At 50.6% G+C, this 27,060-nt stretch overlaps 1 protein-coding gene across 1 annotated transcript in view; it reads left to right on the top strand.

Moving 5' to 3' along the window:
- Nucleotides 1-1,298: 1,298 nt before the first annotated feature.
- The window catches only part of jakmip3 (Janus kinase and microtubule interacting protein 3), a 71,853-nt gene continuing 46,091 nt past the window's right edge, over nucleotides 1,299-27,060 (top strand). Inside the window, exons 1-4 of the mRNA XM_072434354.1 lie at nucleotides 1,299-1,665; nucleotides 6,563-6,750; nucleotides 8,168-8,410; nucleotides 10,818-11,057. Coding sequence (XP_072290455.1) covers nucleotides 6,625-6,750; nucleotides 8,168-8,410; nucleotides 10,818-11,057 — 609 coding nt within the window. The 5' untranslated portion in view covers nucleotides 1,299-1,665; nucleotides 6,563-6,624. The remainder of the gene's footprint in view (nucleotides 1,666-6,562; nucleotides 6,751-8,167; nucleotides 8,411-10,817; nucleotides 11,058-27,060) is intronic.

A 27,060-nucleotide genomic window follows, 5' to 3' on the forward strand; every position in this document is an offset into this window, starting at 1 on the left:
TCATGTGTGTCAGAGTACTACATGTGTGTAACACATGTGTGTCAGAGTACTGCATGTGTGTAACTCATGTGTGTCAGAGTACTACATGTGTGTAACACATGTGTGTCAGAGTACTGCATGTGTGTGACACGTGTATCAGAGTACTACATGTGTGTAACACATGTGTGTCAGAGTACTACATGTGTGTAACACATGTGTGTCAGAGTACTACATGTGTCTAACACGTGTGTCAGAGTACTACATGTGTGTAACACATGTGTGTCAGAGTACTGCATGTGTGTAACACGTGTGTCAGAGTACTACATGTGTGTAACACGTGTGTCAGAGTACTACATGTGTGTAACACGTGTGTCAGAGTACTGCATGTGTGTGACACGTGTATCAGAGTACTACATGTGTGTAACACATGTGTGTCAGAGTACTACATGTGTGTAACACGTGTGTCAGAGTACTGCATGTGTTGTGCCCGTCCATGTTTTCTGCTACGTTTTGCGTCACCAATGACGCTCAGTAATTCACAGTTGATGATGTCGTAGTTTGCGACTCAAATAGTTCATCCAGACAAATTGCAAGATGGTGCTGAACGCAGACCTGAGCAGGGAGAAAGAGAGAGAGAGCTTCTGTGACCCGGCTGCACCCCCTCCTCCCTGTAGAGATGCTGATTAGCGTTAGCATTAGCAATTTACAAATACTGAAAAAAAGTACGGTTTGTAAAAATGTCAAAAGCAACAGCCCCTAAGACGGTGAACGCGATCGTAAAGAGGTGAAACTTGTTGAAATCGGTGAAAGTGTTAAGGAGGTGAAACACAATCCTCAAAAGTAATAACATAGTGTCTGTTTTATGACATCATGAACAGACACTCAATAAGTTGAATGTCTTTTCTTTTTGTCTCACTCTTGATCGTAACAAGATCTTTACAAATGTTATGTAATATTATGAATATTACATACGGTAAATGCAGGTCCGAACTAATTTCTAAAATACAAGAGAAGTTTTTTTTTTTTACGTCCTGTTTGTGTAAGTGAGCTCATTAATGTGTATTGTCCCTATCAAATAAATAAATAAGTCACATAGTGCACCTTTAAACATTTTCAAAATTATTATTTGAATTCGTGTTTTCTATATATTTATTTAATTTTCCTGATTTAGAATCGTTGTAATACCTTACTTTTCCAGCAGAGGGCTCTGTCTCCATAACACAGTGAGTGTAGTTCCTCTGAAGCTCCAGCAGAGGGAGCTGTGCTGCAGAGCCACACTCGGCCTGAGGAGGCGCTGTCTCTCCTGTGAGTCAGAGCTGATGCAGCAGAGGATGCTGGGAGACGGAGGAGGCAGAAGGATGCTACTGTGCTCCTCGTCTCCTTTCCTTGCTCCTCGTCTCCTGTGTCCTAGCACCGATCGCCTCACCTCCTGCCTCCTCATCTCCTAGCTCCTGTCTCCTCCTCTCCTTGGCTCCTCACTCCCTCGTCTCCTCGTTTCCTTCCTCACTGCAGAGGAGAAGCTCAGAGGCTAACGCAGCAGCTAACCATTCATTTCTCTGTGTGTGAGAGAGAGAGGGCCACAGACTCATATAAGAGAAGCAAAGACATGAGACTGCACTGAAGAACCCCGAGGAACCCCCGAGGAATGTGTGAGAACATGGAGGAGCCCAGAGTCCAGCACACACTGTGAGTAAAGCTGAACTTCAGTCTGTTCCAGTAACTTTCCTCCTCGTGTCATCTTCATAAACATGAAGTATAAGTTTATTATTGTTACCCAAATCTTAAACTTCACTTTTTAAACAGATTCTGCTCCTCACATTTAGTTTGTGATCACATAATTTGAGCTTCTTTTAGTTTAGGCTCAGGGCTGTGAAATGTACTACTACATGATCCTTTCCTTGAATACTCTTACGTTTACCTTTGTGATTTATGATTATTATTATAATTACACATGAATATAGAGCAAATGTAGGTTCAAAAACCTCTAAACTTTGTTTACTTTTGTTTACTTTGTGGTGTGTACTTTGTGGTGTGTACTTTGTGGTGTGTACTTTGTGGTGTGTACTTTGTGGTGTGTACTTTGTGGTATGTACTTTGTGGTGTGTACTTTGTGATGTGTTCTTTGTGGTGTGTACTTTGTGGTATGTACTTTGTGGTGTGTACTTTGTGGTGTGTACTTTGTGATGTGTTCTTTGTGGTGTGTACTTTGTGGTATGTACTTTGTGGTGTGTACTTTGTGATGTGTTCTTGTTCGAAGCTCTTTGAATTGCCATGTGTATGAAATGTGCTCTACAAATAAACTTGCCTTGCCTTGCCTTCTTTGTGATGTGTACTTTGTGGTATGTACTTTGTGGTGTGTACTTTGTGGTGTGTACTTTGTGGTGTGTACTTTGTGGTGTGTACTTTGTGGTGTGTACTTTGTGGTGTGTACTTTGTGGTGTGTACTTTGTGGTGTGTACTTTGTGGTGTGTACTTTGTGGTATGTACTTTGTGGTGTGTACTTTGTGGTATGTACTTTGTGGTGTGTACTTTGTGGTGTGTACTTTGTGGTGTGTACTTTAACATGTGCGACTAATGATGTCACTAGTATGTAAAAGCCTGTGAGGGGTTTGAGTCGAGTTTGGTCCCGATCTAGTTCTGGTTCAGACTCTGGTTCTGGTTCAGACTCTGGTCCTGGTTCAGACTCTAGTCCTGGTTCAGACTCTGGTTCAGACTCTGGTCCTGGTTCAGACTCTGGTCCTGGTTCAGACTCTGGTCCTGGTTCAGACTCTGGTTCAGACTCTGGTCCTGGTCCTGGTCCAGACTCTGGTCCTGGTTCAGACTCTGGTTCTGGTTCAGACTCAGGTCCTGGTTCAGACTCTGGTCCTGGTTCAGACTCTGGTCCTGGTCCTGGTTCAGACTCTGGTTCAGACTCTGGTCCTGGTTCAGACTCTGGTCCTGGTTCAGACTCTGGTTCAGACTCTGGTCCTGGTCCTGGTCCAGACTCTGGTCCTGGTTCAGACTCTGGTTCTGGTTCAGACTCAGGTCCTGGTTCAGACTCTGGTCCTGGTTCAGACTCTGGTCCTGGTCCTGGTTCAGACTCTGGTTCAGACTCTGGTCCTGGTTCAGACTCTGGTCCTGGTTCAGACTCTAGTCCTGGTTCAGACTCTGGTCCTGGTTCAGACTCTGGTTCAGACTCTGGTCCTGGTCCTGGTCCAGACTCTGGTCCTGGTTCAGACTCTGGTTCTGGTTCAGACTCAGGTCCTGGTTCAGACTCTGGTCCTGGTTCAGACTCTGGTCCTGGTCCTGGTTCAGACTCTGGTTCAGACTCTGGTCCTGGTTCAGACTCTGGTCCTGGTTCAGACTCTAGTCCTGGTTCAGACTCTGGTCCTGGTTCAGACTCTGGTTCAGACTCTGGTCCTGGTCCTGGTCCAGACTCTGGTCCTGGTTCAGACTCTGGTTCTGGTTCAGACTCAGGTCCTGGTTCAGACTCTGGTCCTGGTCCTGGTTCAGACTCTGGTTCAGACTCTGGTCCTGGTTCAGACTCTGGTCCTGGTTCAGACTCTGGTCCTGGTCCTGGTTCAGACTCTGGTTCAGACTCTGGTCCTGGTTCAGACTCTGGTCCTGGTCCTGGTTCAGACTCTGGTTCAGACTCTGGTCCTGGTTCAGACTCTGGTCCTGGTCCTGGTCCAGACTCTGGTCCTGGTTCAGACTCTGGTTCTGGTTCAGACTCAGGTCCTGGTTCAGACTCTGGTCCTGGTTCAGACTCTGGTCCTGGTCCTGGTTCAGACTCTGGTTCAGACTCTGGTCCTGGTTCAGACTCTGGTTCTGGTTCAGACTCAGGTCCTGTTTCAGACTCTGGTCCTGGTTCAGACTCTGGTCCTGGTCCTGGTTCAGACTCTGGTTCAGACTCTGGTCCTGGTTCAGACTCTGGTCCTGGTTCAGACTCTGGTCCTGGTCCTGGTTCAGACTCTGGTTCAGACTCTGGTCCTGGTTCAGACTCTGGTCCTGGTCCTGGTTCAGACTCTGGTTCAGACTCTGGTCCTGGTTCAGACTCTGGTCCTGGTCCTGGTCCAGACTCTGGTCCTGGTTCAGACTCTGGTTCTGGTTCAGACTCAGGTCCTGGTTCAGACTCTGGTCCTGGTTCAGACTCTGGTCCTGGTCCTGGTTCAGACTCTGGTTCAGACTCTGGTCCTGGTTCAGACTCTGGTCCTGGTTCAGACTCTAGTCCTGGTTCAGACTCTGGTCCTGGTTCAGACTCTGGTTCAGACTCTGGTCCTGGTCCTGGTCCAGACTCTGGTCCTGGTTCAGACTCTGGTTCTGGTTCAGACTCAGGTCCTGGTTCAGACTCTGGTCCTGGTTCAGACTCTGGTCCTGGTCCTGGTTCAGACTCTGGTTCAGACTCTGGTCCTGGTTCAGACTCTGGTCCTGGTCCTGGTTCAGACTCTGGTTCAGACTCTGGTCCTGGTCCAGACTCTGGTCCTGGTTCAGACTCTGGTCCTGGTTCAGACTCTGGTTCTGGTTCAGACTCAGGTCCTGGTTCAGACTCTGGTCCTGGTTCAGACTCTGGTCCTGGTCCTGGTCCAGACTCTGGTCCTGGTTCAGACTCTGGTTCTGGTTCAGACTCAGGTCCTGGTTCAGACTCTGGTCCTGGTTCAGACTCTGGTCCTGGTCCTGGTTCAGACTCTGGTTCAGACTCTGGTCCTGGTTCAGACTCTGGTCCTGGTCCTGGTCCAGACTCTGGTCCTGGTTCAGACTCTGGTTCTGGTTCAGACTCAGGTCCTGGTTCAGACTCTGGTCCTGGTTCAGACTCTGGTCCTGGTCCTGGTTCAGACTCTGGTTCAGACTCTGGTCCTGGTTCAGACTCTGGTCCTGGTCCTGGTCCAGACTCTGGTCCTGGTTCAGACTCTGGTTCTGGTTCAGACTCTGGTCCTGGTCCTGGTCCAGACTCTGGTCCTGGTTCAGACTCTGGTTCTGGTTCAGACTCAGGTCCTGGTTCAGACTCTGGTCCTGGTTCAGACTCTGGTCCTGGTCCTGGTTCAGACTCTGGTTCAGACTCTGGTCCTGGTTCAGACTCTGGTCCTGGTTCAGACTCTGGTCCTGGTCCTGGTTCAGACTCTGGTTCAGACTCTGGTCCTGGTTCAGACTCTGGTCCTGGTTCAGACTCTGGTCCTGGTTCAGACTCTGGTTCTGGTTCAGACTCAGGTCCTGGTTCAGACTCTGGTCCTGGTTCAGACTCTGGTCCTGGTCCTGGTCCAGACTCTGGTCCTGGTTCAGACTCTGGTTCTGGTTCAGACTCAGGTCCTGGTTCAGACTCTGGTCCTGGTTCAGACTCTGGTCCTGGTCCTGGTTCAGACTCTGGTTCAGACTCTGGTCCTGGTTCAGACTCTGGTCCTGGTCCTGGTCCAGACTCTGGTCCTGGTTCAGACTCTGGTTCTGGTTCAGACTCAGGTCCTGGTTCAGACTCTGGTCCTGGTTCAGACTCTGGTCCTGGTCCTGGTTCAGACTCTGGTTCAGACTCTGGTCCTGGTTCAGACTCTGGTCCTGGTTCAGACTCTAGTCCTGGTTCAGACTCTGGTCCTGGTTCAGACTCTGGTTCAGACTCTGGTCCTGGTCCTGGTCCAGACTCTGGTCCTGGTTCAGACTCTGGTTCTGGTTCAGACTCAGGTCCTGGTTCAGACTCTGGTCCTGGTTCAGACTCTGGTCCTGGTCCTGGTTCAGACTCTGGTTCAGACTCTGGTCCTGGTTCAGACTCTGGTCCTGGTCCTGGTTCAGACTCTGGTTCAGACTCTGGTCCTGGTCCAGACTCTGGTCCTGGTTCAGACTCTGGTCCTGGTTCAGACTCTGGTTCTGGTTCAGACTCAGGTCCTGGTTCAGACTCTGGTCCTGGTTCAGACTCTGGTCCTGGTCCTGGTCCAGACTCTGGTCCTGGTTCAGACTCTGGTTCTGGTTCAGACTCAGGTCCTGGTTCAGACTCTGGTCCTGGTTCAGACTCTGGTCCTGGTCCTGGTTCAGACTCTGGTTCAGACTCTGGTCCTGGTTCAGACTCTGGTCCTGGTCCTGGTCCAGACTCTGGTCCTGGTTCAGACTCTGGTTCTGGTTCAGACTCAGGTCCTGGTTCAGACTCTGGTCCTGGTTCAGACTCTGGTCCTGGTCCTGGTTCAGACTCTGGTTCAGACTCTGGTCCTGGTTCAGACTCTGGTCCTGGTCCTGGTCCAGACTCTGGTCCTGGTTCAGACTCTGGTTCTGGTTCAGACTCTGGTCCTGGTCCTGGTCCAGACTCTGGTCCTGGTTCAGACTCTGGTTCTGGTTCAGACTCAGGTCCTGGTTCAGACTCTGGTCCTGGTTCAGACTCTGGTCCTGGTCCTGGTTCAGACTCTGGTTCAGACTCTGGTCCTGGTTCAGACTCTGGTCCTGGTTCAGACTCTGGTCCTGGTCCTGGTTCAGACTCTGGTTCAGACTCTGGTCCTGGTTCAGACTCTGGTCCTGGTTCAGACTCTGGTCCTGGTCCTGGTCCTGGTCCTGGTTCAGACTCTGGTTCAGACTCTTTACACTTTAGTGTGATGTTGTTGTTTGTTTGATGTCTTTGTGTTTTCTTTTACAGGAAGTCGAGTCCCGGCTCAGGGGGCGGGGCCGTATTTGATTGACAACTGTCACGTCAGGATCATGGCCAAAAAAGGCAATGGGGGGCGGGGCAAAGTTGACACCATGGCGACGCTGCAGGCGGCAAATGAGGAGCTACGATCCAAACTCACGGAGATTCAAATCGAGCTCCAGCAGGAAAAGACCAAGGTACGAAATATACTTCTACTACTACAAATAGAACTGCAAATACTACTACTGCTGCCGAAACGACTATAAATATCTATCTAAAACTACTGTACCATATATATATAAATATATATATATTTAGAGATACTCTAACAGCCATTTAAATAGGTCAAATATAATAGAACATTATCTGCAGCAGATGTTCTGTCTCACCATCAGTTGAAAGTTGTTTCAGATTGTCTAATATATTAGCTCAGTGCCGCCAGGTGGTGGAGTGGTTAAGGCGGCAGCACATGTGCCAGGCTCCAGGTGCAGCCGGCCGAAGGGTTGTGAGTTTGAGGGACCGAGCACACCCCTGCCTTACCCCTCTGAACACACATACAGGGGGATCGAGTACACCCCTGCCTTACCCCTCTGAACACACTTACAGAGGGACCAAGCACACCCCTGCCTTACCCCTCTGAACACACATACAGAGGGACCAAGCACACCCCTGCCTTACCCCTCTGAACACACATACAGAGGGACCAAGCACACCCCTGCCTTACCCCTCTGAACACACATACAGGGGGACCGAGCACACCCCTGCCTTACCCCTCTGAACACACATACAGGGGGACCGAGCACACCCCTGCCTTACCCCTCTGAACGCACATACAGGGGGACCGAGCACACCCCTGCCTTACCCCTCTGAACGCACATACAGAGGGACCGAGCACACCCCTGCCTTACCCCTCTGAACGCACATACAGGGGGACCGAGCACACCCCTGCCTTACCCCTCTGAACACACATACAGGGGGACCGAGCACACCCCTGCCTTACCCCTCTGAACACACATACAGGGGGACCGAGCACACCCCTGCCTTACCCCTCTGAACACACATACAGAGGGACCGAGCACACCCCTGCCTTACCCCTCTGAACACACATACAGAGGGACCGAGCACACCCCTGCCTTACCCCTCTGAACACACATACAGGGGGATCGAGCACACCCCTGCCTTACCCCTTTGAACACACATACAGGGGGACCGAGCACACCCCTGCCTTACCCCTCTGAACACACATACAGGGGGACCGAGCACACCCCTGTTTACCCCTCTGAACACACATACAGAGGGACCGAGCACACCCCTGCCTTACCCCTCTGAACACACATACAGGGGGACCGAACACACCCCTGCCTTACCCCTCTGAACACACATACAGGGGGACCGAGCACACCCCTGCCTTACCCCTCTGAACACACATACAGAGGGACCGAGCACACCCCTGCCTTACCCCTCTGAACACACATACAGAGGGACCGAGCACACCCCTGCCTTACCCCTCTGAACACACATACAGAGGGACCGAGCACACCCCTGCCTTACCCCTCTGAACACACATACAGGGGGACCGAGCACACCCCTGCCTTACCCCTCTGGTGGTTTCAGGTCAGCAGACTGGAGCGTGAGAAAACGCAGGAGCTGAAAGCCGAGCATCACCGCTCGACCGCCGCGCTCAGCGCGCTCAGGTCCAAACTCCACGAGGAGAAGATGCGTGAAGTGGGCGGAGTCAGGGAGCAGTTGCTACGGCAACACGAGATGGAGCTGATGAGAGTCATCAAAATCAAGGACCAGGAGATCCACCGACTGAACTCGCTCGTGTCCAGCCTCCAGCAGGGCTCTACTGACAAGGTACGAGTACAAAGCTACTACTACGGGTACTACTGGTACTACTGGTATTACTACTGGTATTACTACTGGTACTACTAGTACTATTACTACTACTACTTCTACAACTGGTACCACTATACGGAGCTGAACAGTGACCTCCCATCGCTTGATTCCAGAAGTACATTTCTCATGCAGTTGCTTTCACATTTGTGTGTGATGATGTCATAACTCAGATGGAGGCGGGGCCTGTCTAACCATGTGGAGGCGGGGCCTGTGTAACCATGTGGAGGCGGGGCCTGTCTAACCATGTGAGCGTTAGATATAACATATAAGATATTTACTAAATCTAACTCCACAAATGTTTGTCCTTGTCATTCTCACTTTGGTATTAGCTCCACAAACGTCATGTTCATCTGTCAATCATGAGTTCAATAATGGCACCAATTTAATAATGTGATAATAATGTGGTAATGATGTGATAATAATGTGATAATAATGTAGTAATGATGTGATAATAATGTGATAATGTGATAATAATGTGATAATAATGTAGTAATAATGTGATAATAATGTGATAATGTGATAATAATGTGATAATAATGTAGTAATAATGTGATAATAATGTGATAATGAGATAATAATGTGATTATAATGTAGTAATAATGTGATAATGTGATAATAATGTGATAATAATGTAGTAATAATGTGATAATAATGTGATAATGTGATAATAATGTGATAATAATGTAGTAATAATGTGATAATAATGTGATAATGAGATAATAATGTGATTATAATGTAGTAATAATGTGATAATGTGATAATAATGTGATAATAATGTAGTAATAATGTGATAATAATGTGATAATGTGATAATAATGTGATAATAATGTAGTAATAATGTGATAATAATGTGATAATGAGATAATAATGTGATTATAATGTAGTAATAATGTGATAATGTGATAATAATGTGATAATAATGTAGTAATAATGTGATAATAATGTGATAATGTGATAATAATGTGATAATAATGTAGTAATAATGTGATAATAATGTGATAATGAGATAATAATGTGATTATAATGTAGTAATAATGTGATAATGTGATAATAATGTGATAATAATGTAGTAATAATGTGATAATAATGTGATAATGTGATAATAATGTGATAATAATGTAGTAATAATGTGATAATAATTTGATAATGAGATAATAATGTGATTATAATGTAGTAATAATGTGATAATGTGATAATAATGTGATAATAATGTAGTAATAATGTGATAATAATGTGATAATTTGATAATAATGTGATTATAATGTAATAATAATCTGATAATAATGTGACAATGTGATAATAATCTGATAATAATGTAGTAATAATGTGATAATATTGTGACAGTGTGATAATAATGTGATAATAATATAGTGGTTCTTAACCTGGGTTCGATTGAACCTCAGGGGTTCAGCGGAGGTCAAAACACACATCAGACTCACATGATTAATGCTGCAGGTGCTGCTGCAGGTGCTGCTGCAGGTGCTGCAGGTGCTGCTGCAGGTGCTGCAGGTGCTGCAGGTGCTGCTGCAGGTGCTGCAGGTGCTGCTGCAGGTGCTGCAGGTGCTGCAGGTGCTGCTGCAGGTGCTGCTGCAGGTGCTGCTGCAGGTGCTGCAGGTGCTGCAGGTGCTGCAGGTGCTGCTGCAGGTGCTGCTGCAGGTGCTGCTGCAGGTGCTGCTGCAGGTGCTGCTGCAGGTGCTGCTGCAGGTGCTGCAGGTGCTGCAGGTGCTGCTGCAGGTGCTGCTGCAGGTGCTGCAGGTGCTGCTGCAGGTGCTGCAGGTGCTGCAGGTGCTGCTGCAGGTGCTGCTGCAGGTGCTGCTGCAGGTGCTGCTGCAGGTGCTGCTGCAGGTGCTGCTGCAGGTGCTGCAGGTGCTGCAGGTGCTGCAGGTGCTGCTGCAGGTGCTGCAGGTGCTGCAGGTGCTGCAGGTGCTGCTGCAGGTGCTGCAGGTGCTGCAGGTGCTGCAGGTGCTGCAAGTGCTAAGACCTGTCACCATTCTGGCCCCAAAAGGTCCCAAAGGTCAGCCTCTGGGGTCATTTCCCTTGTCCTTTTCTATAACTACTATAATATAATATAATATAATATAATATAATATAATATAATATAATATAATATGATATAATATAGAGAGGTGAGACCTGAAGCCTCTGAATCCTGCACTAAATATTCATCATGTTTTTGTGTGAAAATCTTGTTTTGATGATTTTGTTCTTGAACACAGCGATGGCCCCGCCCCCCATGGCCCCGCCCCCCATGGCCCCGCCCCCCATGGCCCCGCCCCCCATGGCCCCGCCCCCATGCATGAACCCACATTTGTTGAAAAGAACAAGATGTAACTATGGTTGTGATGGAGTTCTTCTTGTCCCTCAGGTTCGGTCTTCTGTCCTGGCGGAGCTGGAGGAGACACGTCGCTCCTGGGACGTGGAGAGGACACGTCTTCAGCAGGACGTTCTGGAGCTTCGTGGATCCAAACGAAGCTCAGACGACGCGCTGAGTTCTGCCCAAGAGAACGTCCAGGCCCGGTCTAACGAGCTGCGGAGCGCCCACTACAGGCACCAGGAGGAACTGCAGCGCACCCGGAGGGAGAGCGAGAAGGAGATACGCAGACTGGTGAGCTCTAAAGTGACCCAGACCCAGACTGGTGAGCTCTAAAGTGAACCTGACCCAGACCCAGAGCTCTAAAGTGAACCTGACCCTGACCCAGAGCTCTAAAGTGAACCTGACCCCGACCCAGAGCTCTAAAGTGAACCTGACCCAGACCCAGCGCTCTAAAGTGAACCTGACCCAGACAGAGAGCTCTAAAGTGAACCTTACCCAGACCCAGAGCTCTAAAGTGAACCTGACCCAGACCCAGCGCTCTAAAGTGAACCTGACCCAGACAGAGAGCTCTAAAGTGAACCTTACCCAGACCCAGAGCTCTAAAGTGAACCTGACCCAGACCCAGAGCTCTAAAGTGAACCTGACCCAGACCGGGAGCTCTAAAGTGAACCTGACCCAGATCCAGAACTCTAAAGTGAACCTGACCCAGACCCAGAGCTCTAAAGTGAACCTGACCCAGACCCAGAGCTCTAAAGTGACCGAGACCCAGAGCTCTAAAGTGAACCTGACCCAGACCCAGAACTCTAAAGTGAACCTGACCCAGACACAAAGCTCTAAAGTGAACCTGACCCAGAGATCTAAAGTGACCCTGACCCAGACCAAGAGCTCTAATTTGAACCTGACCCAGACCCAGAGCTCTAAAGTGACCCAGACCCAGAGCTCTAAAGTGAACCTGACCCAGACCCAGAGCTCTAAAGTGACCCAGACCCAGAGTTCTAAAGTGAACCTGACCCAGACCCAGAGCTCTAAAGTGAACCTGACCAAGACCGAGAGCTCTAAAGTGAACCTTACCCAGACCCAGAGTTCTAAAGTGAACCTGACCCAGACTGGTGAGCTCTAAAGTGAACCTGACCCAGACCCAGAGCTCTAAAGTGAACCTGACCCCGAACCAGAGCTCTAAAGTGAACCTGACCCAGACCCAGAGCTCTAAATTGACCCAGACCCAGAGCTCTAAAGTGATCCTGACCCAGACTGGTGAGCTCTAAAGTGAACCTGACCCAGACCAAGAGCTCTAAAGTGAACCTTACCCAGACCCAGAGCTCTAAAGTGAACCTGACCCTGACCCAGAGCTCTAAAGTGAACCTGACCCAGACCCAGAGCTCTAAAGTGAACCTGACCCAGACCGAGAGCTCTAAAGTGAACCTTACCCAGACCCAGAGCTCTAAAGTGAACCTGACCCAGACCCAGAGCTCTAAAGTGAACTTGACCCAGACCGGGAGCTCTAAAGTGAACCTGACCCAGACCCAGAGCTCTAAATTGAACCTGACCCAGACCCAGAGCTCTAAAGTGAACCTGACCCTGACCCAGAGCTCTAAAGTGACCGAGAGCCAGAGCTCTAACGTGAACCTGACCCAGATCTAGAGCTCTAAAGTGACCCTGACCGAGACCCAGAACTCTAAAGTGAACCTGACCCAGACCCAAAGCTCTAAAGTGACCCTGACCCAGACCCAGACCCAGAGCTCTAAAGTTACCCAGACCCAGAGCTCTAAAGTGAACCTGACCCAGACTGGTGAGCTCTAAAGTGAACCTGAGCCAGACACAGAGCTCTAAAGTGAACCTGACGAAGAGCTCTAAAGTGACCCTGACCCAGACCAAGAGCTCTAATTTGAACCTGACCCAGACCCAGAGCTCTAAGGTGACCCAGACCCAGAGCTCTAAAGTGAACCTGACCCAGACTGGTGAGCTCTAAAGTGAACCTGACCCAGACCCAGAGCTCTAAAGTGACCCAGACCCAGAGCTCTAAAGTGAACCTAACCCAGACCCAGAGCTCTAAAGTGACCCTGACCCAGACCCAGAGCTCTAAAGTGACCCTGACCCAGACCCAGAGCTCTGAAGTGAACCTGACCCAGACCCAGAGCGCTAAAGTGAACCTGACCCAGATCCAGAGCTCTAAAGTGAACCTGACCCAGACCCAGAGCTCTAAGGTGACCCAGAGCTCTAAAGTGAACCTGACCCAGACCCAAGAGCTCTAAAGTGAACCTGACCCAAACCCAGAGCTCTAAAGTGAACCTGACCCAGACCGAGAGCTCTAAAGTGAACCTTACCCAGACCCAGAGCTCTGAAGTGAACCTGACCCAGACCCAGAGCTCTAAAGTGAACCTGACCCAGATCCAGAGCTCTAAAGTGAACCTGACCCAGACCCAGAGCTCTAAGGTGACCCAGACCCAGAGCTCTAAAGTGAACCTGACCCAGACCCAAGAGCTCTAAAGTGAACCTGACCCAAACCCTGAGCTCTAAAGTGAACCTGACCCAGACCGAGAGCTCTAAAGTGAACCTTACCCAGACCCAGAGCTGTAAAGTGACCCTGACCCAGACTGGTGAGCTCTAAAGTGAAACTGACCAAGACCCAGAGCTCTAAAGTTAACCTGACCCCGAACCAGAGCTCTAAAGTGAACCTGACCCAGACCCAGAGCTCTGAAGTGAACCTGACCCAGACCCAGAGCTCTAAAGTGACCCTGACCCAGACTCGTGAGCTCTAAAGTGAACCTGACCCAGACCCAGAGCTCTAAATTGACCCAGACCCAGAGCTCTAAAGTGATCCTGACCCAGACTGGTGAGCTCTAAAGTGAACCTGACCCAGACTGGTGAGCTCTAAAGTGAACCTTACCCAGACCCAGAGCTCTAAAGTGAACCTGACCCAGACCCAGAGCTCTAAAGTGAACCTGACCCAGACCCAGAGCTCTAAAGTGACCCAGACCCAGAGCTCTAAAGTGAACCTAACCCAGACCCAGAGCTCTAAAGTGAACCTGACCCAGATCCAGAGCTCTAAAGTGAACCTGACCCAGACCCAGAGCTCTAAGGTGACCCAGAGCTCTAAAGTGAACCTGACCCAGACCCAAGAGCTCTAAAGTGAACCTGACCCAAACCCAGAGCTCTAAAGTGAACCTGACCCAGACCGAGAGCTCTAAAGTGAACCTTACCCAGACCCAGAGCTCTGAAGTGAACCTGACCCAGACCCAGAGCTCTAAAGTGAACCTGACCCAGATCCAGAGCTCTAAAGTGAACCTGACCCAGACCCAGAGCTCTAAGGTGACCCAGACCCAGAGCTCTAAAGTGAACCTGACCCAGACCCAAGAGCTCTAAAGTGAACCTGACCCAAACCCAGAGCTCTAAAGTGAACCTGACCCAGACCGAGAGCTCTAAAGTGAACCTTACCCAGACCCAGAGCTGTAAAGTGACCCTGACCCAGACTGGTGAGCTCTAAAGTGAACCTGACCCCGAACCAGAGCTCTAAAGTGAACCTGACCCAGACCCAGAGCTCTGAAGTGAACCTGACCCAGACCCAGAGCTCTAAAGTGACCCTGACCCAGACTCGTGAGCTCTAAAGTGAACCTGACCCAGACCCAGAGCTCTAAATTGACCCAGACCCAGAGCTCTAAAGTGATCCTGACCCAGACTGGTGAGCTCTAAAGTGAACCTGACCCAGACCAAGAGCTCTAAAGTGAACCTTACCCAGACCCAGAGCTCTAAAGTGAACCTGACCCAGATCCAGAGCTCTAAAGTGAACCTGACCCAGACCCAGAGCTCTATAGTGAACCTGACCCAGATCCAGAGCTCTAAAGTGAACCTGACCCAGACCCAGAGCTCTAAAGTGAACCTGACCGAGACCCAGAGCTCTAAAGTGAACCTGACCCAGATCTAGAGCTCTAAAGTGACCCTGACCGAGACCCAGAACTCTAAAGTGAACTTGACCCAGACCCAGAGCTCTAAAGTGAACCTGACCCAGACCCAGAACTCTAAAGTGAACCTGACCCAGACCCAGAGCTCTAAAGTGACCCAGACCCAGAGCTCTAAAGTGAACCTGACCCAGACCAAGAGCTCTAAAGTGACCCTGACCCAGACCAAGAGCTCTAATTTGAACCTGACCCAGACCCAGAGCTCTAAAGTGACCCAGACCCAGAGCTCTAAAGTGACCCTGACCCAGACCCAGAGCTCTAAAGTGACCCAGACCCAGCGCTCTAAAGTGAACCTGACCCAGACCCAGAGCTCTAAAGTGACCCAGACCCAGAGTTCTAAAGTGAACCTAACCCAGACCCATAACTCTAAAGCGACCCTGACCCAGACCCAGAGCTCTAAAGTGACCCTGACCCAGACCCAGAGCTCTGAAGTGAACCTGACCCAGACCCAGAGCTCTAAAGTACACCTGACCCAGACCCAGAGCTCTAAAGTGAACCTGACCCAGACCCAGAGCTCTAAGGTGACCCAGACCCAGAGCTCTAAAGTGAACCTGACCCAGACCCAGAGCTCTAAAGTGAACCTGACCCAGACCGAGAGCTCTAAAGTGAACCTTACCCAGACCCAGAGCTCTAAAGTGACCCTGACCAAGACTGGTGAGCTCTAAAGTGAACCTGACCCAGACCCAGAGCTCTAAAGTGAACCTGACCCCGAACCAGAGCTCTAAAGTGAACCTGACCCAGACCCAGAGCTCTGAAGTGAACCTGACCCAGAGCTCTAAATTGACCCTGACCCAGACTCGTGAGCTCTAAAGTGAACCTGACCCAGACCCAGAGCTCTAAATTGACCCAGACCCAGAGCTCTAAAGTGATCCTGACCCAGACTGGTGAGCTCTAAAGTGAACCTGACCCAGACCAAGAGCTCTAAAGTGAACCTTACCCAGACCCAGAGCTCTAAAGTAAACCTGACCCAGACTCAGAGCTCTAAAGTGAACCTGACCCAGACCCAGAGCTCTAAAGTGAACCTGACCCAGAGCCAGTTCTAAAGTGAACTTTACCCCAAACCAGAGGTCTAAAGTGAACCTGACCCAGATCCAGAGTTCTAAAGTGAACCTGACCCTTAACCAGAGCTCTAAAGTGAACATGACCCAGACCCAGAGCTCTAAAGTGAACCTGACCCAGACCCAGAGCTCTGAAGTGAACCTGACCCCGAACCAGAGCTCTAAAGTGAACCTGACACAGACCCAGAGCTCTAAAGTGAACCTGACCCAGACCCAGAGCTCTAAAGTGAACCTGACCCAGAGTCATAAAGTGAACCTTACCCAGACTCCGAGCTCTAAAGTGAACCTGACCCAGACCCAGAACTCTAAAGTGAACCTGACCCAGATCCAGGGCTCTAAAGTGAACCTGACCCAGACCCAGAGCTCTGAAGTTAACGTGACCCAGACCCCAAGCTCTAAAGTGAACCTGACCCAGACCCAGAGCTCTAAAGTGAACCTGACCCAGACCCCAAGCTCTAAAGTGAACCTGACCCAGACCCAGAGCTCTGAAGTTAACGTGACCCAGACCCAGAGCTCTAAAGTGAACCTGACCAGAGCTCTAAATTTAACCTTACCCAGACCCCGAGCTCTAAAGTGAACCTGACCCAGACCCAGAGCTCTGAAGTTAACGTGAACCAGACCCAGAGCTCTGAAGTGAACCTGACCCAGACCCAGAGCTCTAAAGTGAACCTGACCCTGACCCGGAGCTCTAAATTGACCGAGACCCAGAGCTCTAAAGTGAACCTGACCCAGATCTAGAGCTCTAAAGTGACCCAGACCCAGAGCTCTAAATTTAACCTGACCCAGAGCTCTAAAGTGACCGAGTCCGAGAGCTCTAAAGTGAACCTGACCCAGATCTAGAGCTCTAAAATGACCCAGACCCAGAGCTCTAAAGTGAACCTGACCCAGATCTAGAGCTCTAAAGTGACCCAGACCCAGAGGTCTAAAGTGAATCCGACCCAGACCCAGAGCTCTGAAGTGAACCTGACCCAGAGCTCTAAAGTGACCCAGACTGGCGAGCTCTAAAGTGAACTTGACCCAGACCCAGAGCTTTAAAGTGAACCTGACCCAGACCCAGAGCTCTAAAGTGACCCTGACCCAGACCCAGAGCTATAAAGTGACCCTGACCCAGACCCAGAGCTCTGAAGTGAACCTGACCCAGACCCAGAGCTCTAAAGTGAACCTGACCCAGACTGGTCAGCTCTAAAGTGAACCTGACCCAGACCCAGAGCTCTTAAGTGACCCTGACCCGGACCCAGAGCTCTAAAGTGACCCTGACCCAGACCCAGATCTCTGAAGTGAACCTGACCTGGACCCAGAAATCTAAGGTTACCCAGACCCAGAGCTCTAAAGTGAACCTGACCCAGACCCAGAGCTCTAAAGTGACCCTGACCCAGACCCAGAGCTCTGAAGTGAACCTGACCCAGACCCAGAGATCTAAGGTTACCCAGACCCTGAGCTCTAAAGTGAACCTGACCCAGACCCAGAGCTCTAAAGTGAACCTTACCCGGACCTAGAGCGTAAAAGTGAACCTGACCCAGACCCAGAGCTCTAAAGTGAACCTGACCCAGACCCAGAGCTTTAAAGTGAACCTAACCCAGACCGAGAGCTCTAAATTGAACCTTACCCAGACCCAGAGCTCTAAAGTGAACCTGCCCCAGACCGAGAGCTTTAAAGTGAACCTTACCCAGACCCAGAGCTCTAAAGTGAACCTGACCCAGACCCAGAGCTCTAAAGTGAACCTGACCCAGACCCAGAGCTTTAAAGTGAACCTGACCCCGAACCAGAGCTCTAAAGTGAACGTGACCCAGACCCAGAGCTCTAAAGTGAACCTGACCCAGTCCCAGAGCTCTAAAGTGACCCAGACCCAGAGCTCTAAATTGAACCTGACCCAGTCCCAGAGCTCTAAAGTGAACCTGACCCTGACCCAGAGCTCTAAAGTGACCGAGACCGAGAGCTCTAAAATGAACCTGACCCAGATCTAGAGCTCTAAAGTGACCCAGACCCAGAGCTCTAAAGTGAACCTGACCCAGACCCAGAGCTCTAAAGTGAACCTGACCCAGACCCAGAGCTTTAAAGTGAACCTGACCCCGAACCAGAGCTCTAAAGTGAACGTGACCCACACCCAGAGCTCTAAAGTGAACCTGACCCAGTCCCAGAGCTCTAAAGTGACCCAGACCCAGAGCTCTAAATTGAACCTGACGCAGTCCCAGAGCTCTAAAGTGAACCTGACCCTGACCCAGAGCTCTAAAGTGACCGAGACCGAGAGCTCTAAAATGAACCTGACCCAGATCTAGAGCTCTAAAGTGACCCAGACCCAGAGCTCTAAAGGGACCCTGACCCAGACTTGCGAGCTCTAAAGTGAACCTGACCCAGACCCAGAGCTCTAAAGTGAACATGACCCATACCCAGAGCTCTAAAGTGACACTGACCCAGACCCAGAGCTCTGAAGTGAACCTGACCCAGACCCAGAGATCTAAGGTTACCCAGACCCAGAGCTCTAAAGTGAACCTGACCCAGACCCAGAGCTCTAAAGTGAACCTTACCCAGACCTAGAGCCTAAAATTGAACCTGACCCAGGCCCAGAGCTCTAAAGTGAACCTGACCCAGACCCAGAGCTTTAAAATGAACCTGACCCAGACCGAGAGCTCTAAAGTGAACCTTACCCAGACCCAGAGCTCTAAAGTGAACCTTACCCAGACCCAGAGCTCTAAAGTGAACCTGACCCAGACCCAGAGCTTTAAAGTGAACCTGACCCCTAACCAGAGCTCTGAAGTGAACCTGACCCAGACCCAGAGCTCTAAAGTGACCCTGACCCAGACTCGTGAGCTCTAAAGTGAACCTGACCCAGACCCAGAACTCTAAATTGACCCAGACCCAGAGCTCTAAGGTGATCCTTACCCAGATTGGTGAGCTCTAAAGTGAACCTGACCCAGACCAAGAGCTCTAAAGTGAACCTTACCCAGACCCAGAGCTCTAAGGTGAACCTGACCCAGACCCAGAGCTCTAAAGTGAACATGACCCAGACCCAGAGCTCTAAAGTGACCCTTTACCCAGACCCAGAGCTCTAAAGTGACCCTGACCTAGACCCAGAACTCTGAAGTGAACCTGACCCAGACCCAGAGCTCTAAAGTGAACCTGACCCAGACTGGTGAGCTCTAAAGTGAACCTGACCCAGAGCTCTAAAGTGACCCTGACCCAGACCCAGAGCTCTAAAGTGACCCTGACCCAGACCCAGAGCTCTAAAGTGACCCTGACCCAGACCCAGAGCTCTAAAGTGAACCTGACCCAGACCCAAGGCTCTAAAGTGAACCTGACCCAGACCCAGAGCTCTGAAGTTAACGTGAACCAGACCCAGAGCTCTGAAGTGAACCTGACCCAGACCCAGAGCTCTAAAGTGAACCTGACCCTGACCCGGAGCTCTAAATTGACCGAGACCCAGATCCAGAGCTCTAAAGTGAACCTGACCCAGTCCCAGAGCTCTAAAGTGACCCAGACCCAGAGCTCTAAATTGAACCTGACCCAGTCCCAGAGCTCTAAATTGAACCTGACCCAGTCCCAGAGCTCTAAAGTGAACCTGACCCTGACCCGGAGCTCTAAAGTGACCGAGACCGAGAGCTCTAAAGTGAACCTGACCCAGATCTAGAGCTCTAAAGTGACCCAGACCCAGAGCTCTAAAGTGAACCTGACCCAGACCCAGAGCTCTGAAGTGAACCTGACCCAGACCCAGAGCTCTAAAGGGACCCTGACCCAGACTTGCGAGCTCTAAAGTGAACCTGACCCAGACCCAGAGCTCTAAAGTGAACATGACCCAGACCCAGAGCTCTAAAGTGACACTGACCAAGACCCAGAGCTCTAAAGTGACCCTGACCCAGAACCAGAGCTCTGAAGTGAACCTGACCCAGACCCAGAGATCTAAGGTTACCAAGACCCAGAGCTCTAAAGTGAACCTGACCCAGACCCAGAGCTCTAAAGTGAACCTTACCCAGACCTAGAGCGTAAAAGTGAACCTGACCCAGGCCCAGAGCTCTAAAGTGAACCTGACCCAGACCCAGAGCTTTAAAGTGAACCTGACCCAGACCGAGAGCTCTAAAGTGAACCTTACCCAGACCCAGAGCTCTAAAGTGAACCTTACCCAGACCCAGAGCTCTAAAGTGAACCTGACCCAGACCCAGAGCTTTAAAGTGAACCTGACCCCTAACCAGAGCTCTGAAGTGAACCTGACCCAGACCCAGAGCTCTAAAGTGACCCTGACCCAGACTCGTGAGCTCTAAAGTGAACCTGACCCAGACCCAGAGCTCTAAATTGACCCAGACCCAGAGCTCTAAAGTGATCCTTACCCAGATTGGTGAGCTCTAAAGTGAACCTGACCCAGACCAAGAGCTCTAAAGTGAACCTTACCCAGACCAAGAGCTCTAAAGTGAACCTGACCCAGACCCAGAGCTCTAAAGTGAACATGACCCAGACCCAGAGCTCTAAAGTGACCCTTTACCCAGACCCAGAGCTCTAAAGTGACCCTGACCTAGACCCAGAACTCTGAAGTGAACCTGACCCAGACCCAGAGCTCTAAAGTGAACCTGACCCAGACTGGTGAGCTCTAAAGTGAACCTGACCCAGACACAGAGCTCTAAAGTGAACCTGACCCATACCCAGAGCTCTAAAGTGACCCTGACCCAGACCCAGAGCTCTAAAGTGACCCTGACCCAGACCCAGAGCTCTGAAGTGAACCTGACCCAGACCCAGAGATCTAAGGTTAACCAGACCCAGAGCTCTAAAGTGACCCTGACCCAGACCCAGAGCTCTTAAGTGAACCTGACCCAGACCCAGAGCTCTAAAGTGAACCTTACCCAGACCCAGAGCTCTAAAGTGAACCTGACCCAGACCCAGAGCTCTAAAGTGAACCTGACCCAGACCCAGAGCTCTAAAGTGAACCTGACCCAGAGCTCTAAAGTGAACCTTACCCCAAACAAAAGCTCTAAAGTGAACCTGACCCAGATCCAGAGCTCTAAAGTGAACCTGACCCAGAACCAGAGCTCTAAAGTGAACATGACCCAGACCCAGAGCTCTAAAGTGAACCTCACCAAGACCCAGAGCTCTGAAGTGAATCTGACCCCGAACCAGAGCTCTAAAGTGAACCTGACAAAGACCAAGAACTCAAAAGTGAACCTGACCCAGACCCAGAGCTCTAAAGTGAACATGACCCAGACCCAGAGCTCTAAAGTGAACCTGACCAAGACCCAGAGCTCTGAAGTGAATCTGACGCCGAACCAGAGCTCTAAAGTGAACTTGACAAAGACCAAGAACTCAAAAGTGAATCTGACCCAGACCCAGAGCTCTAAAGTGAACCTGACCCAGAACTGTTAAGTTAACCTGACCCAGACCCAGAGCTCTAAAGTGAACTTTACCCAGACCCAAAGCTCTAAAGTGAACCTGACCAGAGCTCTAAATTTAACCTTACCCAGACCCCAAGCTCTAAAGTGAACCTGACCCAGACCCAGAGCTCTAAAGTGAACCTGACCCTGACCCGGAGCTCTAAATTGACCGAGACCCAGATCCAGAGCTCTAAAGTGAACCTGACCCAGTCCCAGAGCTCTAAAGTGACCCAGACCCAGAGCTCTAAATTGAACCTGACCCAGTCCCAGAGCTCTAAATTGAACCTGACCCAGTCCCAGAGCTCTAAAGTGAACCTGACCCTGACCCGGAGCTCTAAAGTGACCGAGACCGAGAGCTCTAAAGTGAACCTGACCCAGATCTAGAGCTCTAAAGTGACCCAGACCCAGAGCTCTAAAGTGAACCTGACCCAGACCCAGAGCTCTGAAGTGAACCTGACCCAGACCCAGAGCTCTAAAGGGACCCTGACCCAGACTTGCGAGCTCTAAAGTGAACCTGACCCAGACCCAGAGCTCTAAAGTGAACATGACCCAGACCGAGAGCTCTAAAGTGACACTGACCAAGACCCAGAGCTCTAAAGTGACCCTGACCCAGACCCAGAGCTCTGAAGTGAACCTGACCCAGACCCAGAGATCTAAGGTTACCAAGACCCAGAGCTCTAAAGTGAACCTGACCCAGACCCAGAGCTCTAAAGTGAACCTTACCCAGACCTAGAGCGTAAAAGTGAACCTGACCCAGGCCCAGAGCTCTAAAGTGAACCTGACCCAGACCCAGAGCTTTAAAGTGAACCTGACCCAGACCGAGAGCTCTAAAGTGAACCTTACCCAGACCCAGAGCTCTAAAGTGAACCTTACCCAGACCCAGAGCTCTAAAGTGAACCTGACCCAGACCCAGAGCTTTAAAGTGAACCTGACCCCTAACCAGAGCTCTGAAGTGAACCTGACCCAGACCCAGAGCTCTAAAGTGACCCTGACCAAGACTCGTGAGCTCTAAAGTGAACCTGACCCAGACCCAGAGCTCTAAATTGACCCAGACCCAGACCAAGAGCTCTAAAGTGAACCTGACCCAGACCCAGAGCTCTAAAGTGAACATGACCCAGACCCAGAGCTCTAAAGTGACCCTTTACCCAGACCCAGAGCTCTAAAGTGACCCTGACCTAGACCCAGAACTCTGAAGTGAACCTGACCCAGACCCAGAGCTCTAAAGTGAACCTGACCCAGACTGGTGAGCTCTAAAGTGAACCTGACCCAGACACAGAGCTCTAAAGTGAACCTGACCCAGACCCAGAGCTCTAAAGTGACCCTGACCCAGACCCAGAGCTCTAAAGTGACCCTGACCCAGACCCAGAGCTCTGAAGTGAACCTGACCCAGACCCAGAGATCTAAGGTTACCCAGACCCAGAGCTCTAAAGTGAACCTGACCCAGACCCAGAGCTATAAAGTGACCCTGACCCAGACCCAGAGCTATAAAGCTACCCTGACCCAGACCCAGAGCTCTTAAGTGAACCTGACCCAGACCCAGAGCTCTAAAGTGAACCTTACCCAGACCCAGAGCTCTAAAGTGAACCTGACCCAGACCCAGAGCTCTAAAGTGAACCTGACCCAGACCCAGAGCTCTAAAGTGAACCTGACCCAGAGCTCTAAAGTTAACCTTACCCCAAACAAAAGCTCTAAAGTGAACCTGACCCAGATCCAGAACTCAAAAGTGAACCTGACCCAGACCCAGAGCTCTAAAGTGAACATGACCCAGACCCAGAGCTCTAAAGTGAACCTGACCAAGACCCAGAGCTCTGAAGTGAATCTGACGCCGAACCAGAGCTCTAAAGTGAACTTGACAAAGACCAAGAACTCAAAAGTGAATCTGACCCAGACCCAGAGCTCTAAAGTGAACCTGACCCAGAACTGTTAAGTTAACCTGACCCAGACCCAGAGCTCTAAAGTGAACTTTACCCAGACCCAAAGCTCTAAAGTGAACCTGACCAGAGCTCTAAATTTAACCTTACCCAGACCCCAAGCTCTAAAGTGAACCTGACCCAGACCCAGAGCTCTAAAGTGAACCTGACCCAGACCCAGAGCTCTGAAGTTAACGTGAACCAGACCCAGAGCTCTGAAGTGAACCTGACCCAGACCCAGAGCTCTAAAGTGAACCTGACCCTGACCCGGAGCTCTAAATTGACCGAGACCCAGAGCTCTAAAGTGAACCTGACCCAGATCTAGAGCTCTAAAGTGACCCAGACCCAGAGCTCTAAAGTGAACCTGACCCAGAGCTCTAAAGTGACCGAGTCCGAGAGCTCTAAAGTGAACCTGACCCAGATCTAGAGCTCTAAAATGACCCAGACCCAGAGCTCTAAAGTGAACCTGACCCAGATCTAGAGCTCTAAAGTGACCCAGACCCAGAGCTCTAAAGTGAATCCGACCCAGACCCAGAGCTCTGAAGTGAACCTGACCCAGAGCTCTAAAGTGACCCAGACTGGCGAGCTCTAAAGTGAACCTGACCCAGACCCAGAGCTTTAAAGTTAACCTGACCCAGACCCAGAGCTCTAAAGTGACCCTGACCCAGACCCAGAGCTATAAAGTGACCCTGACCCAGACCCAGAGCTGTAAAGTGAACCTGACCCAGACTGGTCAGCTCTAAAGTGAACCTGACCCAGACCCAGAGCTCTTAAGTGACCCTGACCCGGACCCAGAGCTCTAAAGTGACCCTGACCCAGACCCAGAGCTCTGAAGTGAACCTGACCCAGACCCAGAGATCTAAGGTTACCCAGACCCTGAGCTCTAAAGTGGACCTGACCCAGACCCAGAGCTCTAAAGTGAACCTTACCCGGACCTAGAGCGTAAAAGTGAACCTGACCCAGACCCAGAGCTCTAAAGTGAACCTGTCCCAGACCCAGAGCTCTAAAGTGAACCTGACCCAGACCCAGAGCTTTAAAGTGAACCTAACCCAGAACGAGAGCTCTAAATTGAACCTTACCCAGACCCAGAGCTCTAAAGTGAACCTGCCCCAGACCGAGAGCTTTAAAGTGAACCTTACCCAGACCCAGAGCTCTAAAGTGAACCTGACCCAGACCCAGAGCTTTAAAGTGAACCTGACCCCGAACCAGAGCTCTAAAGTGAACGTGACCCAGACCCAGAGCTCTAAAGTGAACCTGACCCAGTCCCAGAGCTCTAAAGTGACCCAGACCCAGAGCTCTAAATTGAACCTGACCCAGTCCCAGAGCTCTAAAGTGAACCTGACCCTGACCCAGAGCTCTAAAGTGACCGAGACCGAGAGCTCTAAAATGAACCTGACCCAGATCTAGAGCTCTAAAGTGACCCAGACCCAGAGCTCTAAAGTGAACCTGACCCAGACCCAGAGCTCTAAAGTGAACTTTACCCAGACCCAAAGCTCTAAAGTGAACCTGACCAGAGCTCTAAATCTAACCTTACCCAGACCCCGAGCTCTAAAGTGAACCTGACCCAGACCCAGAGCTCTAAAGTGAACCTGACCCAGACCCAGAGCTCTGAAGTTAACGTGAACCAGACCCAGAGCTCTGAAGTGAACCTGACCCAGACCCAGAGCTCTAAAGTGAACCTGACCCTGACCCGGAGCTCTAAATTGACCGAGACCCAGAGCTCTAAAGTGAACCTGACCCAGATCTAGAGCTCTAAAGTGACCCAGACCCAGAGCTCTAAAGTGAACCTGACCCAGAGCTCTAAAGTGACCGAGTCCGAGAGCTCTAAAGTGAACCTGACCCAGATCTAGAGCTCTAAAATGACCCAGACCCAGAGCTCTAAAGTGAACCTGACCCAGATCTAGAGCTCTAAAGTGACCCAGACCCAGAGCTCTAAAGTGAATCCGACCCAGACCCAGAGCTCTGAAGTGAACCTGACCCAGAGCTCTAAAGTGACCCAGACTGGCGAGCTCTAAAGTGAACCTGACCCAGACCCAGAGCTTTAAAGTGAACCTGACCCAGACCCAGAGCTCTGAAGTGAACCTGACCCAGACCCAGAGCTCTAAAGTGAACCTGACCCAGACTGGTCAGCTCTAAAGTGAACCTGACCCAGACCCAGAGCTCTTAAGTGACCCTGACCCGGACCCAGAGCTCTAAAGTGACCCTGACCCAGACCCAGATCTCTGAAGTGAACCTGACCTGGACCCAGAAATCTAAGGTTACCCAGACCCAGAGCTCTAAAGTGAACCTGACCCAGACCCAGAGCTCTAAAGTGACCCTGACCCAGACCCAGAGCTCTGAAGTGAACCTGACCCAGACCCAGAGATCTAAGGTTACCCAGACCCTGAGCTCTAAAGTGAACCTGACCCAGACCCAGAGCTCTAAAGTGAACCTTACCCGGACCTAGAGCGTAAAAGTGAACCTGACCCAGACCCAGAGCTCTAAAGTGAACCTGTCCCAGACCCAGAGCTCTAAAGTGAACCTGACCCAGACCCAGAGCTTTAAAGTGAACCTAACCCAGAACGAGAGCTCTAAATTGAACCTTACCCAGACCCAGAGCTCTAAAGTGAACCTGCCCCAGACCGAGAGCTTTAAAGTGAACCTTACCCAGACCCAGAGCTCTAAAGTGAACCTGACCCAGACCCAGAGCTTTAAAGTGAACCTGACCCCGAACCAGAGCTCTAAAGTGAACGTGACCCAGACCCAGAGCTCTAAAGTGAACCTGACCCAGTCCCAGAGCTCTAAAGTGACCCAGACCCAGAGCTCTAAATTGAACCTGACCCAGTCCCAGAGCTTTAAAGTGAACCTGACCCTGACCCAGAGCTCTAAAGTGACCGAGACCGAGAGCTCTAAAATGAACCTGACCCAGATCTAGAGCTCTAAAGTGACCCAGACCCAGAGCTCTAAAGTGAACCTGACCCAGACCCAGAGCTCTGAAGTGAACCTGACCCAGACCCAGAGCTCTAAAGTGAACATGACCCAGACTGGTGAGCTCTAAAGTGAACCTGACCCAGACACAGAGCTCTAAAGTGAACCTGACCCAGACCCAGAGCTTTAAAGTGAACCTGACCCCGAACCAGAGCTCTAAAGTGAACGTGACCCACACCCAGAGCTCTAAAGTGAACCTGACCCAGTCCCAGAGCTCTAAATTGACCGAGACCCAGACCCAGAGCTCTAAAGTGAACCTGACCCAGTCCCAGAGCTCTAAAGTGACCCAGACCCAGAGCTCTAAATTGAACCTGACCCAGTCCCAGAGCTCTAAATTGAACCTGACCCAGTCCCAGAGCTCTAAAGTGAACCTGACCCTGACCCGGAGCTCTAAAGTGACCGAGACCGAGAGCTCTAAAGTGAACCTGACCCAGATCTAGAGCTCTAAAGTGACCCAGACCCAGAGCTCTAAAGTGAACCTGACCCAGACCCAGAGCTCTGAAGTGAACCTGACCCAGACCCAGAGCTCTAAAGGGACCCTGACCCAGACTTGCGAGCTCTAAAGTGAACCTGACCCAGACCCAGAGCTCTAAAGTGAACATGACCCAGACCCAGAGCTCTAAAGTGACACTGACCAAGACCCAGAGCTCTAAAGTGAACCTGACCCAGACCCAGAGATCTAAGGTTACCCAGACCCAGAGCTCTAAAGTGAACCTGACCCAGACCCAGAGCTCTAAAGTGAACCTTACCCAGACCTAGAGCGTAAAAGTGAACCTGACCCAGGCCCCGAGCTCTAAAGTGAACCTGACCCAGACCCAGAGCTTTAAAGTGAACCTGACCCAGACCGAGAGCTCTAAAGTGAACCTTACCCAGACCCAGAGCTCTAAAGTGAACCTTACCCAGACCCAGAGCTCTAAAGTGAACCTGACCCAGACCCAGAGCTTTAAAGTGAACCTGACCCCTAACCAGAGCTCTGAAGTGAACCTGACCCAGACCCAGAGCTCTAAAGTGACCCTGACCCAGACTCGTGAGCTCTAAAGTGAACCTGACCC

This window comes from Eucyclogobius newberryi, unplaced genomic scaffold (assembly GCF_026437365.1).
Source record: "Eucyclogobius newberryi isolate DKJ021-1_F unplaced genomic scaffold, fEucNew1.0.hap1 SCAF_69, whole genome shotgun sequence".
NCBI classification, from domain to species: Eukaryota; Metazoa; Chordata; class Actinopteri; order Gobiiformes; family Gobiidae; genus Eucyclogobius; species Eucyclogobius newberryi.